The sequence below is a fragment of the Lissotriton vulgaris genome, chromosome 6, assembly GCF_964263255.1.
Source record: "Lissotriton vulgaris chromosome 6, aLisVul1.2, whole genome shotgun sequence".
NCBI classification, from domain to species: domain Eukaryota; kingdom Metazoa; phylum Chordata; class Amphibia; order Caudata; family Salamandridae; genus Lissotriton; species Lissotriton vulgaris.
The window spans coordinates 757,325,128-757,350,605 of NC_141694.1; the positions used below are offsets into that span (position 1 = coordinate 757,325,128).

The 25,478-nt window shown below is 47.9% G+C and overlaps 1 protein-coding gene across 1 annotated transcript in view; it reads right to left on the reverse strand.

Moving 5' to 3' along the window:
* Nucleotides 1-25,478, reverse strand: part of DCBLD1 (discoidin, CUB and LCCL domain containing 1) — a 258,277-nt gene that overhangs the window by 74,416 nt on the left and 158,383 nt on the right. The window contains exon 5 of the mRNA XM_086926742.1: nucleotides 3,401-3,473. Coding sequence (XP_086782868.1) covers nucleotides 3,401-3,473 — 73 coding nt within the window. The remainder of the gene's footprint in view (nucleotides 1-3,400; nucleotides 3,474-25,478) is intronic.

Below are 25,478 nucleotides of genomic sequence, written 5' to 3' on the forward strand. Positions count from 1 at the left end.
GCCCAAGACCTTGGACTGAACTGTCAAGTGATGTCTGATTTGACGGGCATTTCCCATTGCTCATTTGCAAAAATTATCTTTTTAATCATACTGAACTCATACGAAAATTACTCTTCTACCAGTTAAATGACCTTTTTCTAAATGAGAAATCTGGGCAATTAAAGAGAACGAGGACTTAAATATTCTTGCCATTCCATCAAAACGTAATTAAAAATGTGCCAGAATTTGCGCAAAAATGCCTCATGTCGATATTAACTTCACCTTTTGATGCACTGCCCCATAGACAACTAACAACAACACGTAGAACATTAATTTCGAGTTATGCATTATTTTTACTGAAGTTCAAGTTGTCATACAATGTGATGTATTTTATCTCTCTTCAAGGCCACGGACTAAAATAGAAAACACGCCGGAAATGGGTAGGATGGCCTTAACACTGACGTGACCTTGATAAAACCAGCAGTTTGGGCATTTGCATAGAAAAGAAAGCTCTTCTTTGTACTCGAACAGGCAGACACGTGCAGCCAGGACAGCTAAGAGGAGGACACGGAAGGACACTGCATCACGGGATTGATAAGGGAGGAAGTACGAGCGGGGAAGGGGGTGCTGTTGAGTGCAGAATGATCGCTGCAGTTTTGGACAGAGCGGAGGAAAGAGGTAGAGATGGGGGGGGGGGGGGGGGGGGGGGGGGGGACTGGTTATGTAAGGAGAAAGACGCACCAGAGAACTGACAGAGGACAAGGGAGGTGCAGGAGTATTGTATTGTAATTGCATTTATATAGTGCTTGCTACCCCTGACGAGGCGTCGAAGCGCTTTTTCGTGGAGTAGCGCACTACTCCGGAACCCATAAAGGATTAGTGTTGAATTAGTATAGTGAAATATGAAAGTAATTTCATTATAAAGGGCCATTCGTTCCTAGCACACAGCTAACGCCGGCGGAGTAGTAAAGTGGTGCTGCGGCCTTGGGTGGAGGGAAGGCAAAACGGGTGCCAGGGTGCAGTAGGCTCAGGGGGCCCGCAACCGTGGGCAGCAGAAGCAGAACGCAGCGGCATACACAGCATCCTAGTGCTGGAGTTAACCGGTTTTACATCAGTTGAATGAACAAGCAGTCCTGTCCGACACTCTCACACCGTGATACAACAGCCAGGGGCGTGGCCACGGTCGGTGCAGTAGGTCGAGTGCCACTGAGGTCCAAAGTCCTGAGGGCAGGGTCGGATTGGGATCACAATTCGGCCCGGGCACTGACGAAAAAAGTGGCCCACATTCAAGAGGCGTGGCCCATATTTAAGGGGCGTGGCCCACATTCAAGGGGCGTGCCCTTTCATGAAACACCATTTGCACAGACAAGGAATGAAAGTGGGAGGATACTGTTCTTGCACACAACACAGGGCCTAGGTGACAATGGCCTACATGCTGAGCAACTAAAAAAAAAAACAAAGCCCCTTTTTGTCACAAAATTATTCCAGCCCTCCAGCACAGGAGCACCTGAAAAGCAGCAAAGCCCCTGCTAATACTAACCTACTCAGCCCTCCCCAGACCTTCAGCTCAGGAGCACATGAACAGAGGTAAGGCCCCTGCAATTAGTAAATTAATCAACCATCCAGGCCTTGGGAAAATGTCCTGGCAGGGGAGCACAAAACACAGCTTTCTGGGTCATCCAAGGTAGCCAGGTAGCCGGGGGGAGGCGGAGGTGAAGCTGGTGCATGGGAAGTGCCTTCCCAGTGTGTTCTGGCAGTTTGAGTATTTACCATTTACTGTGTATTACCCTTGTACCTGTGTATGGTACCCTTTTGTAACTTGCACAAGTCACTTTTCTCTTGTAACACACTCTTTTGTTTGCTTTAGATACTTGCACAAGTGCCACCATTGCCTACGTAACGTTTGTTCTTGTGCTGGAGTGTCTGCCATTAATTGCAGTATTATACCTCTACTTGTATTTTGTACGCTTTTGTAACCTGCACACATATCTCTTTTTCCTCCTGTAATGTATTGTTTGCTCCTCTTGTATTTTGGTTGCTCACTATTGTCACTTTTGATTCATGTAACTTAACGTTTGCTTTTGTAATTTGTCCACTTATAATTTTCTCCTCATGTATTATTGCTGTTCCTAGTGTGAATCGCTCTGACACCTTCGGGTAAAGTCTGCGCTATATAAAATCGCATAAATAAATAAATAAAACAAAAAAATGCCAAACATCACCAAGCCCCCACAGCAAGACCCATTCTTCCTCGCCCACTATGCCCTGAATGTGAAGGGCTGTGGGCGAGGTGTTAAGACTAACACCGTTTCTGGGCTGCATGGGCGCCAGGGGGCCGAGGTGCAAATGGCTCAAAGGCCTGAGAAACACCTGGCCCCCGGGGAGGCCGATTATTGCAAACAATCTCCCCTCCCCAGCCCAGCCTCAGCTTGATTGCTTGGCAGGGTAGGGGTGAAGGAGAGCCCACAGCTGACAATCGCTGTCTGGCCGCACAGCGAGGCTGCTTTCATTTTCTCAGTCTCTGTCTCCATGCACTCTGTGGGCCGTTTTTTTTTCTCCCCTTTCCTAGTCCACTCTCTGTGGACTGGGACAGGGGAGAAAAAAAACGGCCCACAGAGGGCACTGAGGCACCGGCCCTTCGGCCCATTCCCGAATGCCCGCCTTGCCAATCCGCCCCTGCCTGAGGGCCCCATTGAACCCCGATAATTGCTGTATATTACTACCCCAACTGCAGCCACATTTGCCTTTTTACTTGACTGCACCAGGGCCCAGAGCATCCTTCTACACTACTGACAACAGTGTCTTTATTACAATCAACAACCAAGTAACCTTCAAAGGGTTTCTAGTAATTACCGGCAAGCACAGTACAGAATGTTCCAAAGCCATCATCAGGGGGTGTGGCTGTCAGTGAAGTCAAGTACTGAGTGGTACCCATGTCCAAGCTGGCATGTACCACAGACAGTACCCTTTGATGTGCCCCTATGCCCTGCAGTGGGAGAGTGACAGACACACTGAATCCTAAGAGGCATCCCTTCAGGAATTTCACGAATACCCAGCCTTGCTCAGTGCGCCCCCCACTGGTGCCAGTGTGTCACTGCAGACAAAGCAAAACTGCATTTGCACTCCGCGAAAAGGACTTCCAAGATATGAGACCATCACCATCTGTTTACTAGACATATTCATGCTTGGAAAATGGAAACAAAAGGCTGCTGACGTTTCTCCTGTTATGAGCCAACTCTGCACTGCTTTAAGGATTTGTATTCAGTAAATAAACACGTTCCATGACGTCAAGAAGGGAAGAACCCCCATGGTCCTAATAAGCCAGTCCCCCTTTTCTTAGATATTCCAAATGTTCTTAGTATTACCTGCACAGGGCACATACATTTCATAAATCAAACTTTATTTGGTTGCTTGTACTTACATCTCTGTAGCCTTCAAGATGGTCTCCAGAAACAGTTCCCGCTACGTCTCTGCACCCAGCAGGGCAGTATCGGCTACAAAGCGAACAATGACAAATGAAAATGATAAATTAGTCCAGACCACTACATTATTGCATTAAAAAAAAATCATACTTAATTACCTACTAGTTAAAAATGTTATCGCTCTTTACGAACTAACAATTTATCACACCATACAAGAAAAATCATTGCTCATTGCTTGTGGTTTAGTAGCTAACTTTGGTGCCTAGAGATCTAGCTTTTAATCCCAGTTTATAATCTCACCAAAGGTTGAGTCCTCCTATAGGCCGAACTACTCCTTTACATAGATTGTTTCTCTCCCTCTCTCCTGAAGGGCCTATACAGAGAGAGGTCTGAAAGGCAGTTTCATATGGGAGATTCACTACAGTGAGTAACTTGTTCTTACACCCCCACTTCACACAAATTCAGGGTGAAATGGAAAAGGTTGTTTTGGAAGCTGACCAAAGGAAACAGGTCAATCTGTGAATGATCAAATGTAGGAAATAAAAATCGCTAAAGAGAGGTTTACATTGTTTACTTGTATTAAATTAATTGATTTGTGCTGGACACACCACAGAACATAGGGACATATGTATGAAAGCATTTTCGCATAGACACAAAATGGGGGAAAAACCCTTTGATACATCACAGGAGGCGCCAGTGTGGAGGTTAGCACAGTAGGTTTTTTGGTGTTTTTTTTCTTCTGAAGGGCAAGAGGTTATGACTGCTGCTGCTCGTCTACAATAACAATGGTCCTTGACCAGAATCAAGTTAGAGAACTAATCACACTTATAACCATTAATTACTTAGTATGAGCCTTCATTCAATTGCTCCTGGTATATAATCCAAAATTCTTTTTAAAATTGCAAAACCCAACGCAATCGATTGGAGAATTAGTTCATTTTAATTCTACCAAGCATGTATATTCCTTTTATAATTCAAAGGTTCAAATACAATTTTAAATTCAATCTTAAAGTACGAAAATTGAGGGTGCTCATAAGAACGTGCATAAAAGTAGTGCTCAAGGATTGACGCGTGATTGAGAGGAAGAAAAGAGAGAAATTGGTGACAATTTTTAAAAACAATACTTGCACAATAATTTCAAACAGTATTAGCTTGTCCACATTCAAAGTTCACAACCTAGTGCTTAAAGGTTAATTTCCATTCATTTTACACGTTGGCACACTAGGTTTTTTGGTGGTCCAAGGGGGTTCAAATTAAGGTGTCGACGTTTCGACCTGACTTAATGCTTGTGGGTAATTGATAGCCTCTGCCTGCGGGTCTTCTCCAGGACAAGGGAGCACCCTCCGTACCAGAAGAGTATGGTTCCCTGATGAGGATTAAGGTGGTCAAGGTACTCAATATCCAATCAGAGGTATCTGGATCCGTATTCCAGAGATTTCATGCACCATGAAGGTGAATCCAACTTATTAAATTAGTTGTTGTGTTCGTCTATCAGTTACTTCGTTTTTAGGAACTTCTCTTTTAAAATTGGGGTCAGGTGCCTCATCCGGAGTCGTGAGGTCTACGCGAAGTGTGCCGGTGAGGTCACTATCGTTTTTGAACTTCCATCCGTGGTGACTCTCCCAACTACGGAATCCGACAGCCGAATCGGATTCCGTAGTTGGGAGAGTCACCACGGATGGAAGTTCAATAACGATAGTGACCTCACCGGCAGACTTCGCGTAGACCTCACGACTCCGGATGAGGCACCTGACCCCAATTTTAAAAGAGAAGTTCCTAAAAACGAAGTAACTGATAGACGAACACAACAACTAATTTAATAAGTTGGATTCACCTTCATGGTGCATGAAATCTCTGGAATAAGGATCCAGATACCTCTGGTTGGATATTGAGTACCTTGACCACCTTAATCCTCATCAGGGAACCATACTCTTCTGGTACGGAGGGTGCTCCCTTGCCCTGAAGAAGACCCACAGGCAGAGGCTATCAATTACCCACAAGCATTAAGTCGGGTCGAAACGTCGACACCTTAATTTGAACCCCCTTGGACCACCAAAAAAACCTAGTGTGCCAACGTGTAAAATGAATGGATATTAACCTTTAAGCACTAGGTTGTGAACTTTGAATGTGGACAAGCTAATACTGTTTGAAATTATTGTACCAGTATTGTTTTTAAAAATTGTCACCAATTTCTCTCTTTTCTTCCTCTCAATCACATGCGTCAATCCTTGAGCACTACTTTTATGCACGTTCTTATGAGCACCCTCAATTTTCGTACTTTAAGATTGAATTTAAAATTGTATTTGAATCTTTGAATTATAAAAGGAATATACATGCTTGGTAGAATTAAAATGAACTAATTCTCCAATTGATTGCGTTGGGTTTTGCAATTTTATAAAGAATTTTGGATTATATACCAGGAGCAATTGAATGAAGGCTAATACTAAGTAATTAATGATTATAAGTGTGATTAATTCTCTAACTTGATTCTGGTCAAGGACCATTGTTTTTGATAACGCATTGAACCCAGGTCCAGGACCAATTTGGGTCACCCCATTTTTGATAATGGCTCGTCTACAAGAGGTCATTCCGTGGGGGAGTGCCAGCTACTCTCAGCATCAACCTCTTCTGCTCTTGCAGTTTCATTTAAGGCCACTAAGGTGGAATCTGCTATGTATTATTTGGTGTAAGGTTAGTATGATTTGATTTTCTCCAGCTGATATATTGGTACATTGCCTTCTCTGTATTTTGAAGGGGATTCCAGCTTTCACTAATAGCCACTGGAAGTTTCTGTGGTGCTGTGTAATATTTTGATTTTTGTGTTAAGGTTCTATCTTTGGGAAACGAAATGCATTGGCCGTTTTTATGAACTATTTTGAAATAAAAGACGAGATTAATGAAATAACAACGGACTACATGTGTTGTGTTTGGGGCACTTCCAATGCTTAAAGTACTTTGGGAATCTGTGACCAGTGGCACCAAAAGGTGACGGAGTATTGTACACAATCACCCTTATACGGCAGCAGAGATATAGTGATAGTGCTATCCATTAAGTCTGTCACCTTGCATTCTCTTTTGTCCCATGGGGAGCAGGATCAAGAGTGATTTGCATATGGCTGGGTCTAAACTGGTGTGACATGGCGAGCAAATAGCAATGGATTACACCCAGATCTGTGACTAAGGTGAGTGTTTGAAACGTTTCAATGCTTTGTCCATCATTTAATTTTGTGAGGTTGCTATATGTGCTTTAAGTAGCTAGGGGATGCCCAGGTGTGTGTGTCCCTTGCTCGCTGTGCACTGGATTCAAGCTAGCCTGGATGATGATGGGTGATACCCTAAAACCAGTTCTAGGATGCTTGTTTCTGGTCCAGGGAGGACCTGGCTTGGCTGTTTGGGCTGGACTGTTCCAATGGGGAGATAGGTCAACACTGATTTGCATATGGATGGGTACAAACTGGGGTGATAGGGCGAGCAAAATAACTACAGATTAAACCCAGATCAGATGCTAGGAGAGAGTGTTTGAAAAGGTTCAACACTCCATCCATCATTTTATTTTGTGATTTTAACCCATGTCCATGCCAGTCACAAATCTACCCTTGTCCACTCAAAAATGCCACATAATCTGACCAAATAGTATATCAGCCTACAGAAACGCTAAACAGAATCATTCCCAAGTTACACAAAGAATTAACCTGTCCAAAAACACAATTACTAGGGTCGGTAGGTGGAAAAAATATGTTTTAGCTACGCATGAGCAGCATGGAGGCATAAGGCAGCAGGACAGAGCTTTAGAATGTATATAACTACTGTAGGTTATGAAGAAAGAGACCAATTGACCTCTGTAGAAGTTTCATAAACCCCAAGAACGAAACCTGGATTTCCTAGCCCGAATGCTGAGGGCTGTGTTCTTAGCAGTACTGTTAGCTGTTGGGACATTCAAGGCAAAATGTTTTTTTTTTAAATGCATATATAAAATAAGGCTTTTCACTGCATTCCTACTTAATTCCTTTACTTGCACCACAACTAGAAATAACTTGGGCTAATTAAAGCCTTTGTAATTTCCTAAATCTCTGGCCTAAGTCATCCACAATCCTTCCAACATGTTGTTATGTACTCTCAAATGAATTGCTATAGTAATGTGATTAGAGGTGGGCGACCCAGCAAATTATCAGCGAGTCAAAAGTGGGCTCTGGCTCGAAGAGCCAGTGCACGAGCCGAGCCCTGAAAATATTTGGCATGTAATCCATGTAACAAACATCAGGTTAGGTTATGGTAAGGTGTCTTCAATTTTTTTTTATAAAAAAAAGCATATTCCTTTAACACGTGAAAGCTTTCCAGATTCGTACATCAGATTGTATCCCTGCATCGATTATTTATTGAAAGTGAGAGAAACTGATGACAATGCCAATGGTGAAAACCAGGAGGCAAGTCAGCTGTCACGTGTGCCCCAATATGTGGTCTAGATTCTTGCAATACATAGACAAACATTTTATTAATTCAAGCAGAAGAGAGCTTTTCGTACAGCACACGACCAGGAAGATGCTCATACCTATTATATTGAACAAAAGGGAAACTCAATGCAATAACGTGTTTCACACAGACTGGTCAAGCAGGGGAGGCAGCATTGATCCCCTATTTTGTAGTTTCACGCTGCGCAATTCAGTCACTAGATCAAAGGAAAATGCGCCAGCATGCCAGGCAGAATCTGCATTTTATTTTTGGCAGTTTCACATGTGCCTCACAACAAATACAGATTACTTTACATTCTTTTCTGACACAGGGAGGTGTGCTGGATTTACAAGGCGTGTAGCCCAGCTGGGTATTTTAAACAGGCTCCCCATTTTACATGTTTATTATTTGTGGTTGTTAGAACTGGCTATTTCTGGTAGGCTAGGGCTGACACCAAAGCCAGGCAGAAACTACCATTCTAGTCAGGGCAAGGGAGTCACATGCCAAGATAACCCCTGCTCACCCCCTTGGTAGCTTGGCACGAGCAGACAGGCTTATCCCGGAGGCAATGTGTAAAGCATTTGCGCCAGCACACAACAGCAACAAGTTCCTAGGCACACCAAAAAAGGAACTCCACACAAGGTTATATAAAAATAACTTCTGTATTGTCAAAACACATCAGATAGAAGAACAATAGTTACTTACCTGTAATCTGTGGTTCTCCAGTATTGGTGTCTTTCATAGATTCACATGCCTGAATCATTCCCCGTCGTCGGAGTGGGAGTCCCACGGTACATAAAAAAGCAGTAAAATATACCATTTGTACATAGCAAATAACAGTAAACCCAACCAGGAAGTAAAGTAGCCCCAGCTACAGCAAATAAAACTTCCACATTAGTGACTATCCAAGTCATTATGTATGACCAAACTGCAGCCAATCAGGCCATAGCTCCCACCAGAATGCTCTCCCCAGAGACCCAGGCTCTCAGATTTTGTAGCACCGGAGTGTATCAGAGTAAAAGTATAGATATAAATAGCCTGAGTGAGACTCTGAGGGGAGGTGGGTGGGTGCATGTGAATCTATGAAAGACACCAATACTGGAGAACCACAGATTACAGGTAAGTAACTATTGTTCTTCTCCAGTATTAGGGGTGTCTTTCATAGATTCACATGCCTGAATCAGAGTAGTTAGCAGTAATACAATACATAGCTCTTGGACGCCAAGGTACACAGTATCCATGCATGAACATAATGAAAAGCAATAACATAATCAGGCGTCAAAAGAGCAAGAGGAGGTGGGAGAGAATAGCAGAGGCTCACCTTATTGAAAAAGATTACGCAGGACTGCTCTTCCCACCGAGGCATCGGTATAGCTTGAAGAATCCAGGCAGTAATGCCTCGTGAATGTGTGCCTGCTGGACCATGTTGCAGCTCTGCAGATTTGCAGGAGAGGCACCCCAGCAAACAAAGCAGTTGAAGAAGAGACTGCTCTCGTAGAATGAGCTCTGGGTAAGGTCTGTAAGGGTTTACCTGCCTGTTGATGGCAGAGCCCTATCGCTGAAGAGACCCACCTAGCGATAGTCTGTTTTGTCACTGCACAGCCTTGTCTCGGTCTGCCATGCGCAACAAATAGCTGATCCGTTTTCCTGATGGCAGCTTTCCTTGAAAGATAAAACGTAAGACATCTCCTGATATCTAACGAGTGTAAAGTCCGTTCAGCTGGTGTCTGCGGATTTGGAAAGAACGTCTTAAATATTACTGGCTCATTCAAATGAAAATCCGATGGTACTTTGGGCATGTACTTCAGGTTGGTGCGCAGTATCACAGAGTCATTTGTGAATTGTAAGAAAGGTGGTTTAGACGTGAACGCCTGCATGTCACTAACCCTTCTGGCTGATGTTAACGCCAGCAGTAATGCGACTTTCCAAGTGATGAACTTCAGATCAACTTTATGAATCGGCTCAAAAGGATGGCGCATGAGCTGAGCTAGTACTATATTCAAATGCCAGGATGGAGGTGGCCGACGTACTGGTGGAAACATACGAAATAAACCCTTAAAGAATTGCTGGATTATTCTTGAGGAGTATAGCGAATTCGTACCATCTTGACGGTATCGGGATATAGCCGCTAGAAACAATTTAAGTGTGAGTGTGCCAATCCTGATTTAGCCAAGTGTAAAAAGAAGGGTAAAATCCTTTCCGGTTCAGCATACATGGGATGTAAATTCATAGTTTTGCACCAAGCTTTGCACTCCATTTAAGCTTGTAAGTTTTGTTCGTTGAAGGCGCTCTAGCATTGGCCAGGACTTCTTGACAGTCTTGTGGAATGTTCAAGTGTGCAAACTCATGGTGTTGAGGAGCCAAGCTGATAATTTCAGAGAATGAGGGTCCGGATGATATACCCTGCCTTCTTGAAGTGTCAGAAGATCTGGAATTTGAGGCAGTTGGATTGGTTCGCATTCTGAGAGGAGAAGAAGCTGTGTGAACCAATATTGTCGGGGCCACCGTGGAGCAATCAAAATTATTCGACACGGTTGCCTTCTCATTTTCTTGATGACCTTGGGAATTAATGGAATCGGAGGGAAGGCGTAGGCAAATAGCCGTTCCCAGTTCATTAACAGAGCGTCCCCGCAAGATTCTTTGTGGGGAATCCAGCTCGCAAAATGAGTACATTTCTTGTTTTGGTAGGTTGCGAAAAGATCTAGATCGGGGTGACCCCATCTCCGGAAGATTTGATCCAGTGCTGGTTGATGCAGTTCCCACTCGTGAGTGCTGCCCTTGGATCTGCTCAGGGAATCTGCTAGCACATTGGCTACTCCTGGAACATGCACTGCTGACAAGTTGATGTTGTGATCCAGAGCCCAATTCCAGATCTCCTGAGCCTGCTGGGACAACCGGGCCGATCTTGTGCCCCCCTGCTTGTTCAGGTAATGCATGCTTGTTGTGTTGTCTGTTCGAATCAACACGGACGAGTTTTCCAGTATCGCTTGAAAAGATTTGATGGCGAGGAAAATGGCCCTTAGTTCTAATAAATTGATGTGCCATTCTTTTTGCAGATGGTCCCATTTGCCACTGATCGTCATCCCTTGAAGGTGAGCGCCCCAACCTTCTAGCGAGGCATCCGTGGTTACGATGAATGTGATGACATCCTCGAAAGAACCCGATACCTGCACCCATTGGTGACTGAGTTCCTCTTGTAAGGGCCTCATCCTCAGACGACAGTTCGGAGTGAGGAGGATGCACGATGAGATCATCCCTAGGAAAGATTTGAATTTCCGAACAGAAACGCACTCTCTTCTGAGGAGTGCAAACGCCATCTCCTGAATCTTCTCTTGCCGTTCACTTGAAATGAAGACCTGAGCGAGCTTGGAATCCAGCGTTGCTCCTAGGAAAGACTTCCTTTGAGATGGTACCAGATCTGATTTCTTGAAGTTTATTGAGAAACCTAGACTTTGAAGCAGGCAAAGGCATTTCTGGACATGTTTGCTTGCTGTGGCATAGGAATTGGCCTTGATAATGCAGTCGTCCAGATATGGGTATATCTGAATACCCTGTAACCGTAAGTGGGCCGCTACAGGTGCCAACATTTTTGTGAATACCCTCGGGGCTGAGCGTAGTTCAAAGGGAAGCACCTTGAACTGGAAATCCCTGCCAGCCACTCTGAACCTTAGGAACTTCCTGTGCCTGGGGAAGATGGGTACGTGGAAGTAAGCATCCTGAAGGTCGAGTGTTGCCATGTGGTCCCCTTCTGTCAGAAACTGGAGGATCTCCTGGAGTGACAACATTCTGAACGTGAATTTTTTGATGTATTTGTTGAGGGCACGCAAATCGAGGATGGGGCGCCATTCCCCCGATTTCTTGCGTATCAAGAAAAAACGAGAGTAAAATCCTTTTCCTCTCTGATGTTGAGGTACTTTCTCGATTGCCCCTTTTCGAATCATTGTATTGATTTGGATGAACAGCTCCCTGAGATGTGCTGGGGGCGGTCCTTTTGGGGGTGAATTTGGAGGGGTTTTTATAAATTCCAATATGTGGCCCTTGGAAACCACATCCAGGACCCATCTGTCTGTGGTAATTTTTGACCATTCTGAGCAATGTAGGGATATTCTTCCTCCAATTTGTTTCTGGCTGGGGCAAAGTGGTGGCAGGATGCATTCCTCACTTTTTGTTAGCGTTGTCTCTGCCCCGATATGTTGTTTTTCCTCGGGGCTGTGAATAATTATTTCGCCTTTGGCCGTAAGGTTGTTGTTTATATGGCTGGTACCTCTGGTTGTTCTGGTTGTTTGCACATGACCGCTGTTGGTAATATCCTCCTCTATTTGGGAAGTTACCCCTTCCTTTAGCACCACGAAAGGAAGATTTACGGTACTGCAGAGTACCTAATGACCGTGCAGTTTCTGTATCTTTCTTAATGGCTTGCAAAGCCTCGTCCACATGCGAGCCGAAGAGGTACTCGCCATCATAAGCCATATTTAGTACCTTGGCTTGCACTTCCTGCCTAAAGGATGTAGATTTAAACCATCCCTCTCTTCTAAGTACTGCAGCTCCTGCCAATTGTCTGAATCCTGTGCCAGCTACGTCCACTGCCGCATCAATGATCTCCGACGAAGCACACTCCCCTTCTTGCAGAATTTTTGTGGCTTCGGTGCGGTCCGGTTCAGGCAGTTTTTGAATGTACGGCGATATGTCGGACCACATCTGCCTATCATACCTGCAGAGAATAGCCAGCGAATTAGCAGCTCTAACTGTGGTCGCTGCAATAGTCGATACCTTTTTGCCAATAGTATCGAGTCACCTCCCGTCCCTGTCCGTAGGAGTCGAGATCTGAGATGACGGGTTCCTTGCTCTCTTTTGAGCTGCTTGCGCAATGACTGAGTCCGTCTTTGCCTGACCGATCAGGCAAGCAGGTGAAGAGGCAGGCGCCCTATATTTCTTATCTACTCGCGGTAAAACCGCAGGTGAAGAATTTGGCGTGGCCATGATCTTTAGACCTTTTTTCCAAATAAAGTCTATAATAGGAATAGACCAACTTTGCCTCTGAGACAGACTCTTAAAATCATACAGGAAACAATCATCCTGTTTAGCCTCCATGGAAATGAGAAATCTCTTAGTAGCCTTGTCCATAATCCTATGGAAATTCGCAATATCCACCGGTGGTGACTCAGCTTTTGGTTGTTCATCAGGGGAAGGTGTGTCCGCTTGATAATCTTCATACTCCGACGAGTCCAATTTATCTAATTCACCTTCTTCATGAGTCTCCTCATCAGTATTCCCATCCTCCTGTTGGTGGTAGGAGACCGGTGTTGAAGGTCGGGCATGTTCCGCTCCTTCTGTCATCGTAGTCACTGGAGTCTGGGTCTGCTGAACCGCTAGCCTTGGACCCACCGGGAGTTCTCTGTTTGCATCAACTTCTTGCGGAACCCGCTCCGCGGGTCCCGCTGCGCCAGGAGTGCCGCCTGCAGTCTTAACCAGCGGAATCTACGTGGGAGGCTGAACCTTCGGGGCTGCGAGCGTGCGTGTGTGCTCCACTGGGACTGCATATCCCAGGAGCGCCCGCCTGCCTGACTCGCCACACCTGGGCCGCTCTCCCCGACCCCTCCCACCACTTTACCGAGCCTTCAACTACAGAGCTCGCAGCACATGCGAGCGGGACGCTCTGCTGAACCGCTAGCCTTGGACCCACCGGGAGTTCTCTGTTTGCATCAACTTCTTGCGGAACCCGCTCCGCGGGTCCCGCTGCGCCAGGAGTGCCGCCTGCAGTCTTAACCAGCGGAATCTACGTGGGAGGCTGAACCTTCGGGGCTGCGAGCGTGCGTGTGTGCTCCACTGGGACTGCATATCCCAGGAGCGCCCGCCTGCCTGACTCGCCACACCTGGGCCGCTCTCCCCGACCCCTCCCACCACTTTACCGAGCCTTCAACTACAGAGCTCGCAGCACATGCGAGCGGGACGCTCTGCTGAACCGCTAGCCTTGGACCCACCGGGAGTTCTCTGTTTGCATCAACTTCTTGCGGAACCCGCTCCGCGGGTCCCGCTGCGCCAGGAGTGCCGCCTGCAGTCTTAACCAGCGGAATCTACGTGGGAGGCTGAACCTTCGGGGCTGCGAGCGTGCGTGTGTGCTCCACTGGGACTGCATATCCCAGGAGCGCCCGCCTGCCTGACTCGCCACACCTGGGCCGCTCTCCCCGACCCCTCCCACCACTTTACCGAGCCTTCAACTACAGAGCTCGCAGCACATGTGAGCGGGACGCTCTGCTGAACCGCTAGCCTTGGACCCACCGGGAGTTCTCTGTTTGCATCAACTTCTTGCGGAACCCGCTCCGCGGGTCCCGCTGCGCCAGGAGTGCCGCCTGCAGTCTTAACCAGCGGAATCTACGTGGGAGGCTGAACCTTCGGGGCTGCGAGCGTGCGTGTGTGCTCCACTGGGACTGCATATCCCAGGAGCGCCCGCCTGCCTGACTCGCCACACCTGGGCCGCTCTCCCCGACCCCTCCCACCACTTTACCGAGCCTTCAACTACAGAGCTCGCAGCACATGCGAGCGGGACGCTCTGCTGAACCGCTAGCCTTGGACCCACCGGGAGTTCTCTGTTTGCATCAACTTCTTGCGGAACCCGCTCCGCGGGTCCCGCTGCGCCAGGAGTGCCGCCTGCAGTCTTAACCAGCGGAATCTACGTGGGAGGCTGAACCTTCGGGGCTGCGAGCGTGCGTGTGTGCTCCACTGGGACTGCATATCCCAGGAGCGCCCGCCTGCCTGACTCGCCACACCTGGGCCGCTCTCCCCGACCCCTCCCACCACTTTACCGAGCCTTCAACTACAGAGCTCGCAGCACATGCGAGCGGGACGCTCTGCTGAACCGCTAGCCTTGGACCCACCGGGAGTTCTCTGTTTGCATCAACTTCTTGCGGAACCCGCTCCGCGGGTCCCGCTGCGCCAGGAGTGCCGCCTGCAGTCTTAACCAGCGGAATCTACGTGGGAGGCTGAACCTTCGGGGCTGCGAGCGTGCGTGTGTGCTCCACTGGGACTGCATATCCCAGGAGCGCCCGCCTGCCTGACTCGCCACACCTGGGCCGCTCTCCCCGACCCCTCCCACCACTTTACCGAGCCTTCAACTACAGAGCTCGCAGCACATGCGAGCGGGACGCTCTGCTGAACCGCTAGCCTTGGACCCACCGGGAGTTCTCTGTTTGCATCAACTTCTTGCGGAACCCGCTCCGCGGGTCCCGCTGCGCCAGGAGTGCCGCCTGCAGTCTTAACCAGCGGAATCTACGTGGGAGGCTGAACCTTCGGGGCTGCGAGCGTGCGTGTGTGCTCCACTGGGACTGCATATCCCAGGAGCGCCCGCCTGCCTGACTCGCCACACCTGGGCCGCTCTCCCCGACCCCTCCCACCACTTTACCGAGCCTTCAACTACAGAGCTCGCAGCACATGCGAGCGGGACGCTCTGCTGAACCGCTAGCCTTGGACCCACCGGGAGTTCTCTGTTTGCATCAACTTCTTGCGGAACCCGCTCCGCGGGTCCCGCTGCGCCAGGAGTGCCGCCTGCAGTCTTAACCAGCGGAATCTACGTGGGAGGCTGAACCTTCGGGGCTGCGAGCGTGCGTGTGTGCTCCACTGGGACTGCATATCCCAGGAGCGCCCGCCTGCCTGACTCGCCACACCTGGGCCGCTCTCCCCGACCCCTCCCACCACTTTACCGAGCCTTCAACTACAGAGCTCGCAGCACATGCGAGCGGGACGCTCTGCTGAACCGCTAGCCTTGGACCCACCGGGAGTTCTCTGTTTGCATCAACTTCTTGCGGAACCCGCTCCGCGGGTCCCGCTGCGCCAGGAGTGCCGCCTGCAGTCTTAACCAGCGGAATCTACGTGGGAGGCTGAACCTTCGGGGCTGCGAGCGTGCGTGTGTGCTCCACTGGGACTGCATATCCCAGGAGCGCCCGCCTGCCTGACTCGCCACACCTGGGCCGCTCTCCCCGACCCCTCCCACCACTTTACCGAGCCTTCAACTACAGAGCTCGCAGCACATGCGAGCGGGACGCTCTGCTGAACCGCTAGCCTTGGACCCACCGGGAGTTCTCTGTTTGCATCAACTTCTTGCGGAACCCGCTCCGCGGGTCCCGCTGCGCCAGGAGTGCCGCCTGCAGTCTTAACCAGCGGAATCTACGTGGGAGGCTGAACCTTCGGGGCTGCGAGCGTGCGTGTGTGCTCCACTGGGACTGCATATCCCAGGAGCGCCCGCCTGCCTGACTCGCCACACCTGGGCCGCTCTCCCCGACCCCTCCCACCACTTTACCGAGCCTTCAACTACAGAGCTCGCAGCACATGCGAGCGGGACGCTCTGCTGAACCGCTAGCCTTGGACCCACCGGGAGTTCTCTGTTTGCATCAACTTCTTGCGGAACCCGCTCCGCGGGTCCCGCTGCGCCAGGAGTGCCGCCTGCAGTTTTAACCAGCGGAATCTACGTGGGAGGCTGAACCTTCGGGGCTGCGAGCGTGCGTGTGTGCTCCACTGGGACTGCATATCCCAGGAGCGCCCGCCTGCCTGACTCGCCACACCTGGGCCGCTCTCCCCGACCCCTCCCACCACTTTACCGAGCCTTCAACTACAGAGCTCGCAGCACATGCGAGCGGGACGCTCTGCTGAACCGCTAGCCTTGGACCCACCGGGAGTTCTCTGTTTGCATCAATTTCTTACGGAACCCGCTCCGCGGGTCCCGCTGCGCCAGGAGTGCCGCCTGCAGTCTTAACCAGCGGAATCTACGTGGGAGGCTGAACCTTCGGGGCTGCGAGCGTGCGTGTGTGCTCCACTGGGACTGCATATCCCAGGAGCGCCCGCCTGCCTGACTCGCCACACCTGGGCCGCTCTCCCCGACCCCTCCCACCACTTGACCTACGTAGTTGAACACCATTTAAGGCACCTGGCACTCCCGCTGCGCGGGAGCGCGCGGGAGGGCGCCGGGAGAAGCCCGGGACAAGGGCGGGACCGTCCAAGGCCGTCATCGGCCGGAGCAGGCCGGGCTGGGCCCACCCTCTTGGTTTCTCATATCGTGCAGGTACTTACAGGCTTTATAATTTTGTTGCACCCGTTTTGGGTGGCATAACTGTCTGACCCTCCTGGAGTTTAATCATGCCCTCACCAACAAAGGAGAGTACTCCTCAGAAGCCGGGTGGAGTGAAAAACGGGACACTTGAAAATTATTTTGCACGGGCTGTGGGGGAGGCGGATAAAGAGGGAAATTTGTCAAGGCTAAGGGCGGAACGGAGACGATCAGTGGACAATCTGAAAAACACCCCCATGGGAGACTTATCTATTACTTTAAGGGAGGAGTCAACTCGTATTGAGGATGTTCCACTCTTGTTAAGGGAAGGGATGAACACCTCCCCAATTGAAATCACGAGCACTGCTCTACCTATTAGTATCAGTCCCGCTAGGGGGGCTATAGCTTTAACGCCACAACCGCCCACAACCCGTAAAGACAGGCATTCCAAATTGAAAGTAGTCACCACACAAGCAATCCCAGGACCCCCCCCAAAAAAACGTAGGAGAAGGGCAAAGGGAGCACAGGGTGGCAGTAAACCCAAGACTCTACACTTAGACTTTGGGAAATCTTTAAAACATCAGGTATCCACAGCAAAACCACTGGTAGAGTCACACTCTAAATCTAATGTGCAGGAAGTTATAGCTCCCGCCTTGAGCACAGATGTAGGAACTAGTAGTGATAATGTCCCCCTCTCTGTTGTGCCACTGGGAAATTTGGAATTTCTCTTAAGGTCTCTGTTACTCCCGATCAGCGAAAGCGTAAAAAAGATCGAGATTAGACTAACCATACTAGAGGCCACATTGGGAAGTCTGAAAATTCGCAGTGGCCGTCAGGAAAGTGATTTAACAGCCATCACTAGCCCCGTAGCCTCGCAAGGGTTAAAACAAAGGGTAGTTAACCAAACGCCAATTCCACCTCAGGCCGCAAACGGGGTAGCCCCCCAAAAACCACTAAACCCAAATCCTGTAGCCACCAATCCACTTCATGCTAACACACCTAACCCTCCCCTTGTATTAGTACCTCAGGCACATACGACAGAAAACAACATCCCGGACAATCAAAAAATGCCCCCTGCAAGACCTCGTCGCCCTAACCTACCACCTGAGACTAACGACCTCACAGTAGTTATGGCAGGGGTCCCTCAACTTGATGAAGGTGAAATAGAGGATTTTTGTACTCTAAAAACTAGGGTCATTAAGTGGTTAAACAGAAATAGACCTCTCCCGAGACACCTTAACAATGAGATTATAATGGTAAGAAGGGTCCCATGGGTGGGGAGAAGTCAGAAATCCATCACTGGGGACTGTATATTGGTGAGTTTCAGGGACAAGGGTACGGTGTCGCATATTTGTCAAGGGGAAAACATATCAAGGGAATCTACCATCCATACCCTCCGTGTGTCTTTCTTCTTCCCAAGTACCCCAGGCCTACAACATCCACCCCCACGACATGATAGATGGGAGAGAGTCGGAAGAAGAGGGCGCCATCAGGCTTCTCATCCCTGGCCACTTTTAGGTAGAACGGCACCATTCCTCCCAACTTATAATCGGTTTAATTGTTTAAATGGTTTAGAGGGGGTGGATTGACAAATAGATAAGGCCTCTAAGGAGACCGCAGAAAGGGGCGCCCAAGCAGAAACATCAGTGGTGCAAAGACACTTGGCCCTGCAAACCCAATTAGGTAGGGCGGAGGATCCTATGTCTGTAGTTAATGAACAACTAAAATATACTCAGACACCGCCTGTAGCTCCATTAGGGGAGGTGGAACTGACTCCATGTCGGTTTCTTAGCTGGAACGTGGCAGGGACTAGAGCCAAAAGACTAGATCCCACATGGATAGACTTCATAGCCAGCAACCACGTAATTGCCCTCCAAGAAACATGGGACACCGCACCAACCTTCTGGCTGGATGGGTTCACAAGCTTTACTATTCCAGCAACTCCAAGTAGTGCAGGGAGAGCTAAGGGTGGACTAGTTCTCCTCTTCTCGCTTAAATTGGCAGGGACTTTTAAACAACTAGAGTCTGGCTCCCCAAATATCTTAATGGTAGAATGGACTATCTCACCAGGGCGGGTCTTAGTGGTCTCTAATTTTTATAATTCCTGGGCTAGACAAACAGACACAGCCCATGTGGATCATTTGGAAAATGTTCTTATTGATTATAGTCACAAATCTTGCACTAATTTCGATTTCTTAATTTTAGGTGATTTTAATATCCAAAAATGTGTTTTAAAATGCAACTTAGGCAACCTGGATGGTCAAACAGAAAATGGCAATCTGCACTTTGCTCACACCAAAGCGGGGGAGGCGCTGGAATTTCTCCTTGCTAGCCTTAATATGTCTGAACCCCTTAGCACTGGTAGTGACGAATCCCTGCCCACTTATAAAGGGTCCGAAAGTGGGTCTGTGATAGATTTCATTTTCGTTTCTCAGGGCTTAACCTCTAAGATGGGGATTTACGAGGTAACTGCCTCTCCACATAGTGATCACAACCCAGTCTCTGTACAGGTTCATTGGAGTGACTTATGGAGCAAACACCTGGGTCTTCCCAGGGCTTGCACATCGACGGTGCCCAGTGACCAGGGCAGACGGCTCAAGTGGGGTAAGGTGGTCCAGGAAACCTTTATGGCTTCCCTGTGCCCAAAGATAGAGGAACCCATGCGTACTTGTTTAGACCAAAATGCCTCCAATGAAGAGATTGTTTCAGCTTTTAATTTTATTTGCTCACAAACGGCTAAAGAACTTACAGTTCCCAACTCCAATTTGCCACCCAAGCCATTTAAATGGTTTGATAGAAATTGCTCTAAAGCCCATAAAGAACTGAAAAATGCCCTTAAAACAAAGCCGAGGGATAAAACTTTAATCTCTAAATTAAGACGAGAGTATAAATTGGTTGTCAAAAATAGAAAAAATACAATTAAAAAGAATGCTTGGAATGATTTGCTTGACGTGGATATACTACGGAATAGTAAAAGATTCTGGGACATCATAAACAACCAATTCTTCTCTGGGGAGATTAATACAATCTCCGACTGCATTATCAGTGATGAGAAATGGGTTGATCATTTTAAAAATATATATGGCGGCAATGACCCTGTGAATGGAAATGAGACAGGACTGACCAGGGGCCTAGTGGCAGTAGAATTTAACGAGGAGGAGGTATATAAAGCCATAATGGACTCCACGAAAAATAAGGCTCCGGGCCCGGATGGAGTCCCGGTAGACTTCTTCATATATGCCCCAACCACCTGGGCTAAAGTCCTTACAAATGTCTTCAGGGCAACAAATGATGGATGTTTTCCAGAAACTTGGAACACATCTGTCATAGTACCAATTTTTAAAAAAGGAGACAGGGAGAACCCGGGATGCTACCGCCCAATTTCTCTGATAGACTCTGCCTTTAAGATCCTGGGCAGAGTACTATTGACGAAGTTGAGAACAAGCCTGGAGATCTGTGGGGATCTCGCAGAGATTCAATATGGCTTCAGGGAAAAACGGGGAACCTTAGAGCAATGCTCAAATTTACACCTCCTAATATCGAAGTACACGGTGGCCGGGGAGGGTTCATTATATTTGGCCTTTATGGACCTCTCCTCGGCCTTCGACTTGGTTAATAGGGCCAAGCTCTGGGCTATACTGCGCGAGCTTGGTATTGAGGATCCCCTGGTGGCCCTCATAGCAAGCTTGCACCAAGGCCTTACTGCGAAGGTCCGGGTAACTAGGGAAGGGCGATGCTCTGACAGCTTTAGGTCAAATAAGGGTGTTCGCCAAGGCTGTATCCTAGCCCCACTTTTATTCACCATTTACATTAATGATCTAGGGAAGTCCTTGTTAGCAGGCAACGCTGATGTCCCGCGGGTAGGTGGGAAGCAGATTCCGGCTCTTTTATATGCGGACGATGCTGTTCTCATCGCCCGCACGGGCATTGGGCTACAGACCCTTTTGGAACTCTTTGGTTCCTTTATGGCCAAATTGGATCTAAAAATCAATGTGACTAAATCGCACACAATGATTGTGGGTCCACAAAAAAATAAATCACACACAAAAACCTTTTTCTGCAATGGCGAGGTTCTCTCCAGGGTCCCGGTTTTTCCTTACTTAGGGGTCCTGTTTGATGAGAAGGGCTCCTGGGCCCCGCAAATTAAGGCCAAACATATTTCTTTAGCCCGGTCCACAGCAGCCCTGATGGATTTTACTAAAAGACTAGGGGCTAAACCAATGGATGCTGTGTTAAAAGTTTACAAAAGTAAATGCATTTCGATAGCCTCATATGGTGCAGCACTGTGGGGTTACACTAATCTGGATAGCATGCAGATAGTAGAGAATAAACTTATTAGACGAATTTTGTCGGTCCCAAACTCCACACCTACCTACTCCATACATGAGGAAGTTGGCCTACCCTATATTATAGATGGATTGAAAATGGCCCCTTTACTTTTTTGGGCCAATACCTGGATTAACACTGAGTTGTCTTTAAATCACACAATTCTCAAAGACGTGACTGCAAGGGAGGGGGCAATGAAAATAGCCTGGCTGAGATATATAAAGTCATCATTCACTGCCCTCGGGAGACCTGACTTATATACAACACCGTCAATAATCAGGAAAGCGGACATTGCATGGATCAAGAAGGAATTCCAGGGGAGGACACGCTTAGAGAGAGAGGAGTCTGAAGTTAGCAAACCGTTAGTAAAAGCACACCTGGTTTTGTCCTCTTCCCCCTCGATGGAACCTTACCTGCAATATGTCTCTAAACCCTTGCACAGATTTTTGTTAACCAGATTTAGAATGAATTTAATCCACTATTCACTAGGTACCTTTCCTACGTGGGGTAAACCGGAACATGCACCACCCTGTGAGTGTGACCAGTTCTCTAACCAGGACACTCTCCATTTCCTGTTTTTCTGTGCATTTTACAATACTGAGAGGAGAAAATATCTAATTCCCCTCCTGAAAACACTGGGCTTTATACAAGTGAGACCTGCCTTGCTTTTTCTCCAAAGATTACCGGATGCACACGTCACTTTTTGTGTAGCGAGTTTTTTAACAGCCGCACACAGAGGCAGAAACAAAAGAATCCCTAGAACTGTACTGTTTTAAACTAAAAATCAATACATTAATTGTTACTTTATTGTATGTATTATGGTGACTAATTAAGTGACTCTTTTATGGACACTACGTAAAAACAAAATGAATTGTGGGTATTTTTAAAATGTCTTTTTTTAAATATATGTATGTCTTTTGCCTTTTATGATTTTAACAAAAATCGAATAAAGTGTATTTTGACTGACTGACTGACTACTCCGACGAGTCCAATTTATCTAATTCACCTTCTTCATGAGTCTCCTCATCAGTATTCCCATCCTCCTGTTGGTGGTAGGAGACCGGTGTTGAAGGTCGGGCATGTTCCGCTCCTTCTGTCATCGTAGTCACTGGAGTCTGGGTTACTCGAGGTTGTGGAGAAGCGATTCGAGAGTCGCCTGACTCCGAAGGCGGGAAACGGCGATAATAATCGCTCAACATATACTGCAAATTTTGGAAAAGTTTCATTGGCATTTGCATCCCAGGGGTTGGTGTATTCTCTAACCTAGGCGCTTGTATCTGTTGTTCCTCATCCTCTTGATCCTTTATTTGTATAAGCAAGTCAGATGGGCTCTCAGCTGCTTGAAATAGCTCATCACCAGATCCATCTTCCTCAGAATCCAAGACCCTGTCAGGCATTTTTAGTGGCGACATAGATGTAGACTGTGCTGAACGCTTTTGCAATAGAGCCGCAGTTGTGGCTGGAGATGGTAGCGGTATGGCAGTGCTCTTTGCTGACCAAACCTGAAGATCTGTGCAAGATGACAGCTTTGGTGTTGTAGGATTCTCTTGTGCTAAGGTTAAATCCGTGTCCTGTGGTTTTTTCTTCGTCGTCGACGATAATTGCTCCGTCGACGGCAGTGGCTGTTTAATTTTCGTCGACGTGGCGGATTTCGTCGTCGACGAGGGAACCGTCGACGGGGTTACCTTCTTCGTCGACGGGGCCGTCGACAAGACTATCTTCTTCGTCGACGAGGCCGTCGACGATGACTTCGTCGGTGGGGTCTTCTTCGCCGTCGATGGGATCGTCGACGGCAGCTTCGTCGACGACGATGTCGACGTCGTCAAGGTCTTCTTCGTCGACGGTAAGGCTGTCGACGATGCCAAGGGTTTTGTCGACGCTGGTTTTAGCTTCGTCGACGTCGGTTCGTCGACGAGAGGTGTGACAATCTTCGTCGACGAGATGGGACGAATTTGGACATGAACATAAGTTGGAGAGGAGGCTGAGGACATCACCATAGACGGTTTTGGTGAGGAAAAAGTCATAGTAGAAGTCATCGCAGAGGCTGCCTGACAGGAAAACGGCAGAGCAGTTGGTGCCTTAGTCACAGGTCTCTGAGGTGACACTAAAGACGCAGTCTTTTTAGAGTCTGTAGGCTTCACAGATTTCTCAGAGGATTTCTTACTTTTTGAAGTAGAAGGCTCACCAGCATCTGCAGCGAGCTGGGCCTGCTTTGCCACTTTAGCCTTAGGAGTAGTCACCTTACTCTCAGCCATCCTCTTTCTAGATCCCATAGAAGACCCTGAGGCAAAACTTCCTACCTCAGATAGTGGTTCATCCTTATCTTTAATTCGCTGAAGCCACAGCAGCAGGCGACCCTCTCTGTCCCTGAGGGTCTTAGGAGGAAAAGTGCGACAGATCTTGCACTCCTTAGCCCAGTGGTTCCCAAAGTGTGCGCCGCGGCGCCCCGGTGCGCCGTGATGAGAAGCCAGGGGCGCCGCGGCGCAGGATGTGGGTAGTGAAAACTGCCGCCTGAGAAATGTTCCATCCCTTCCCTGTGAAGTGTGGCGTATGGTGCACCCGAGCGTCTTGATTAGGCTATAGTTCAAGATGAAAGAAATGCAAAACGGCCTGACAAAGCAAAGCAGATGACCTGTTTGGGTTAGCTATGTTCCTCCCAATCTGCGCGCCTGGGTGGCAGCCACAGTGTAATTATCACCGCACAGGGGGCTTAAGGAGTTCACAAAATAAAGGAATCTCCTGCTGACAGGAGAAGTGCTCTCGATGGCCTGCTAATGAATAGGTGTTGTATTTTTCCTCCTGAAGGTGCGACTCCCCTGCCCCACCATCGCCATTCTCTGAAGAGAATCAAGTGACAAACTGTTTTTGAGATGGCAATAGCAGACAAGATGTAAACACTTTGCAAGCATTTTTTTGCGGGTACTACAATTTTTATAATAAAAGCAAAAGATGTTGCTACTACAAAAGCCTCAGCCGATCCAAGAAAATAGTGTCATGTTCAACCTTTAATTAGGGAGGTAGAGAAATGCCGAGCTGGGAAAAAAATGAGGCCGGTTTAAAATTACTGCCATAAAATAATCTGCATCTCAGACATGCTGTTCTCCACCTCTAGGATGCACATTTCCCTAATAAACCAACTTTGTTGAAAATGTTTCGATATTACATTCTTCCGTGTGCACATTTGAAAGCTGCTTTCTCTTTCCCTGTGCAGAAATGATTTCCTGACTTTTCTTATATGTACCAGTGCATGGAAATCATGAAATTCCCTTGTTGCAAAGGTGCTGAGAAGTGCCAGAAATCTCCCTACTAAAGCAAAAAAATTGCAGGTAACCGGTATCAGACAGGACCTGCCCATTAAAAAAGCTTCAATTAGAACATCTATTTGCTCTTACCTCAAAACATGATAAACATAGTGGCATGCCAGTTGATTGCCGGGACGTTGCCTTCAGTCCATCATTAGAGCAGTTGCCTTTGTATATATGGGATGATATAGACCAGTGGTTACCAAACTGTGTGCTGCGCCACGGTGATCCCCCCCACCCCCCCAAGCCCCCCGCCCACCGGTAAAAAAAAATGGTGGGGAGCCACGGCCAACTGCCAATTAGGTCAAGGGAGCCACGGGTCAAAAAAGTTTGGGAACCACTGCCTTAGCCTGATGATCAGGGTACAAGCAGTAGATGCAGCGAGTATGCGGATCCTCCTTAAACAGCCTTGCTTTTCCGCAAGAGTCACAGGCCCTGAACAGGGACTTTGATTTAGACATGGTAAAAGTAAATCTTTCACAAGTAGAGAAAAAACTGAGCAGAGCTCAGAGAGACTCCCTATCACACGACGTGCGGTAAAAAATCTGAGAGCCTGGGTCTCTGGGGAGAGCATTCTGGTGGGAGCTGTGGCCTGATTGGCTGCAGTTTGGTCATACATAATGACTTGGATAGTCACTAATGTGGAAGTTTTATTTGCTGTAGCTGGGGCTACTTTACTTCCTGGTTGGGTTTACTGTTATTTGCTATGTACAAATGGTATATTTTACTGCTTTTTTATGTACCGTGGGACTCCCACTCCGACGACGAGGAATGATTCAGGCATGTGAATCTATGAAAGACACCCCTAATACTGGAGAATCACACATGTACATTGTGCCAACTGGCACGGGCAATATTCACAGGGGATTACTTACACAGGACAGGGCCACGTGGGCGCCTGTCAGAATCAGCACTTAGTAGAAATAGCACTTCTACAACTTAGAATAAGTGTAGCACAAAATA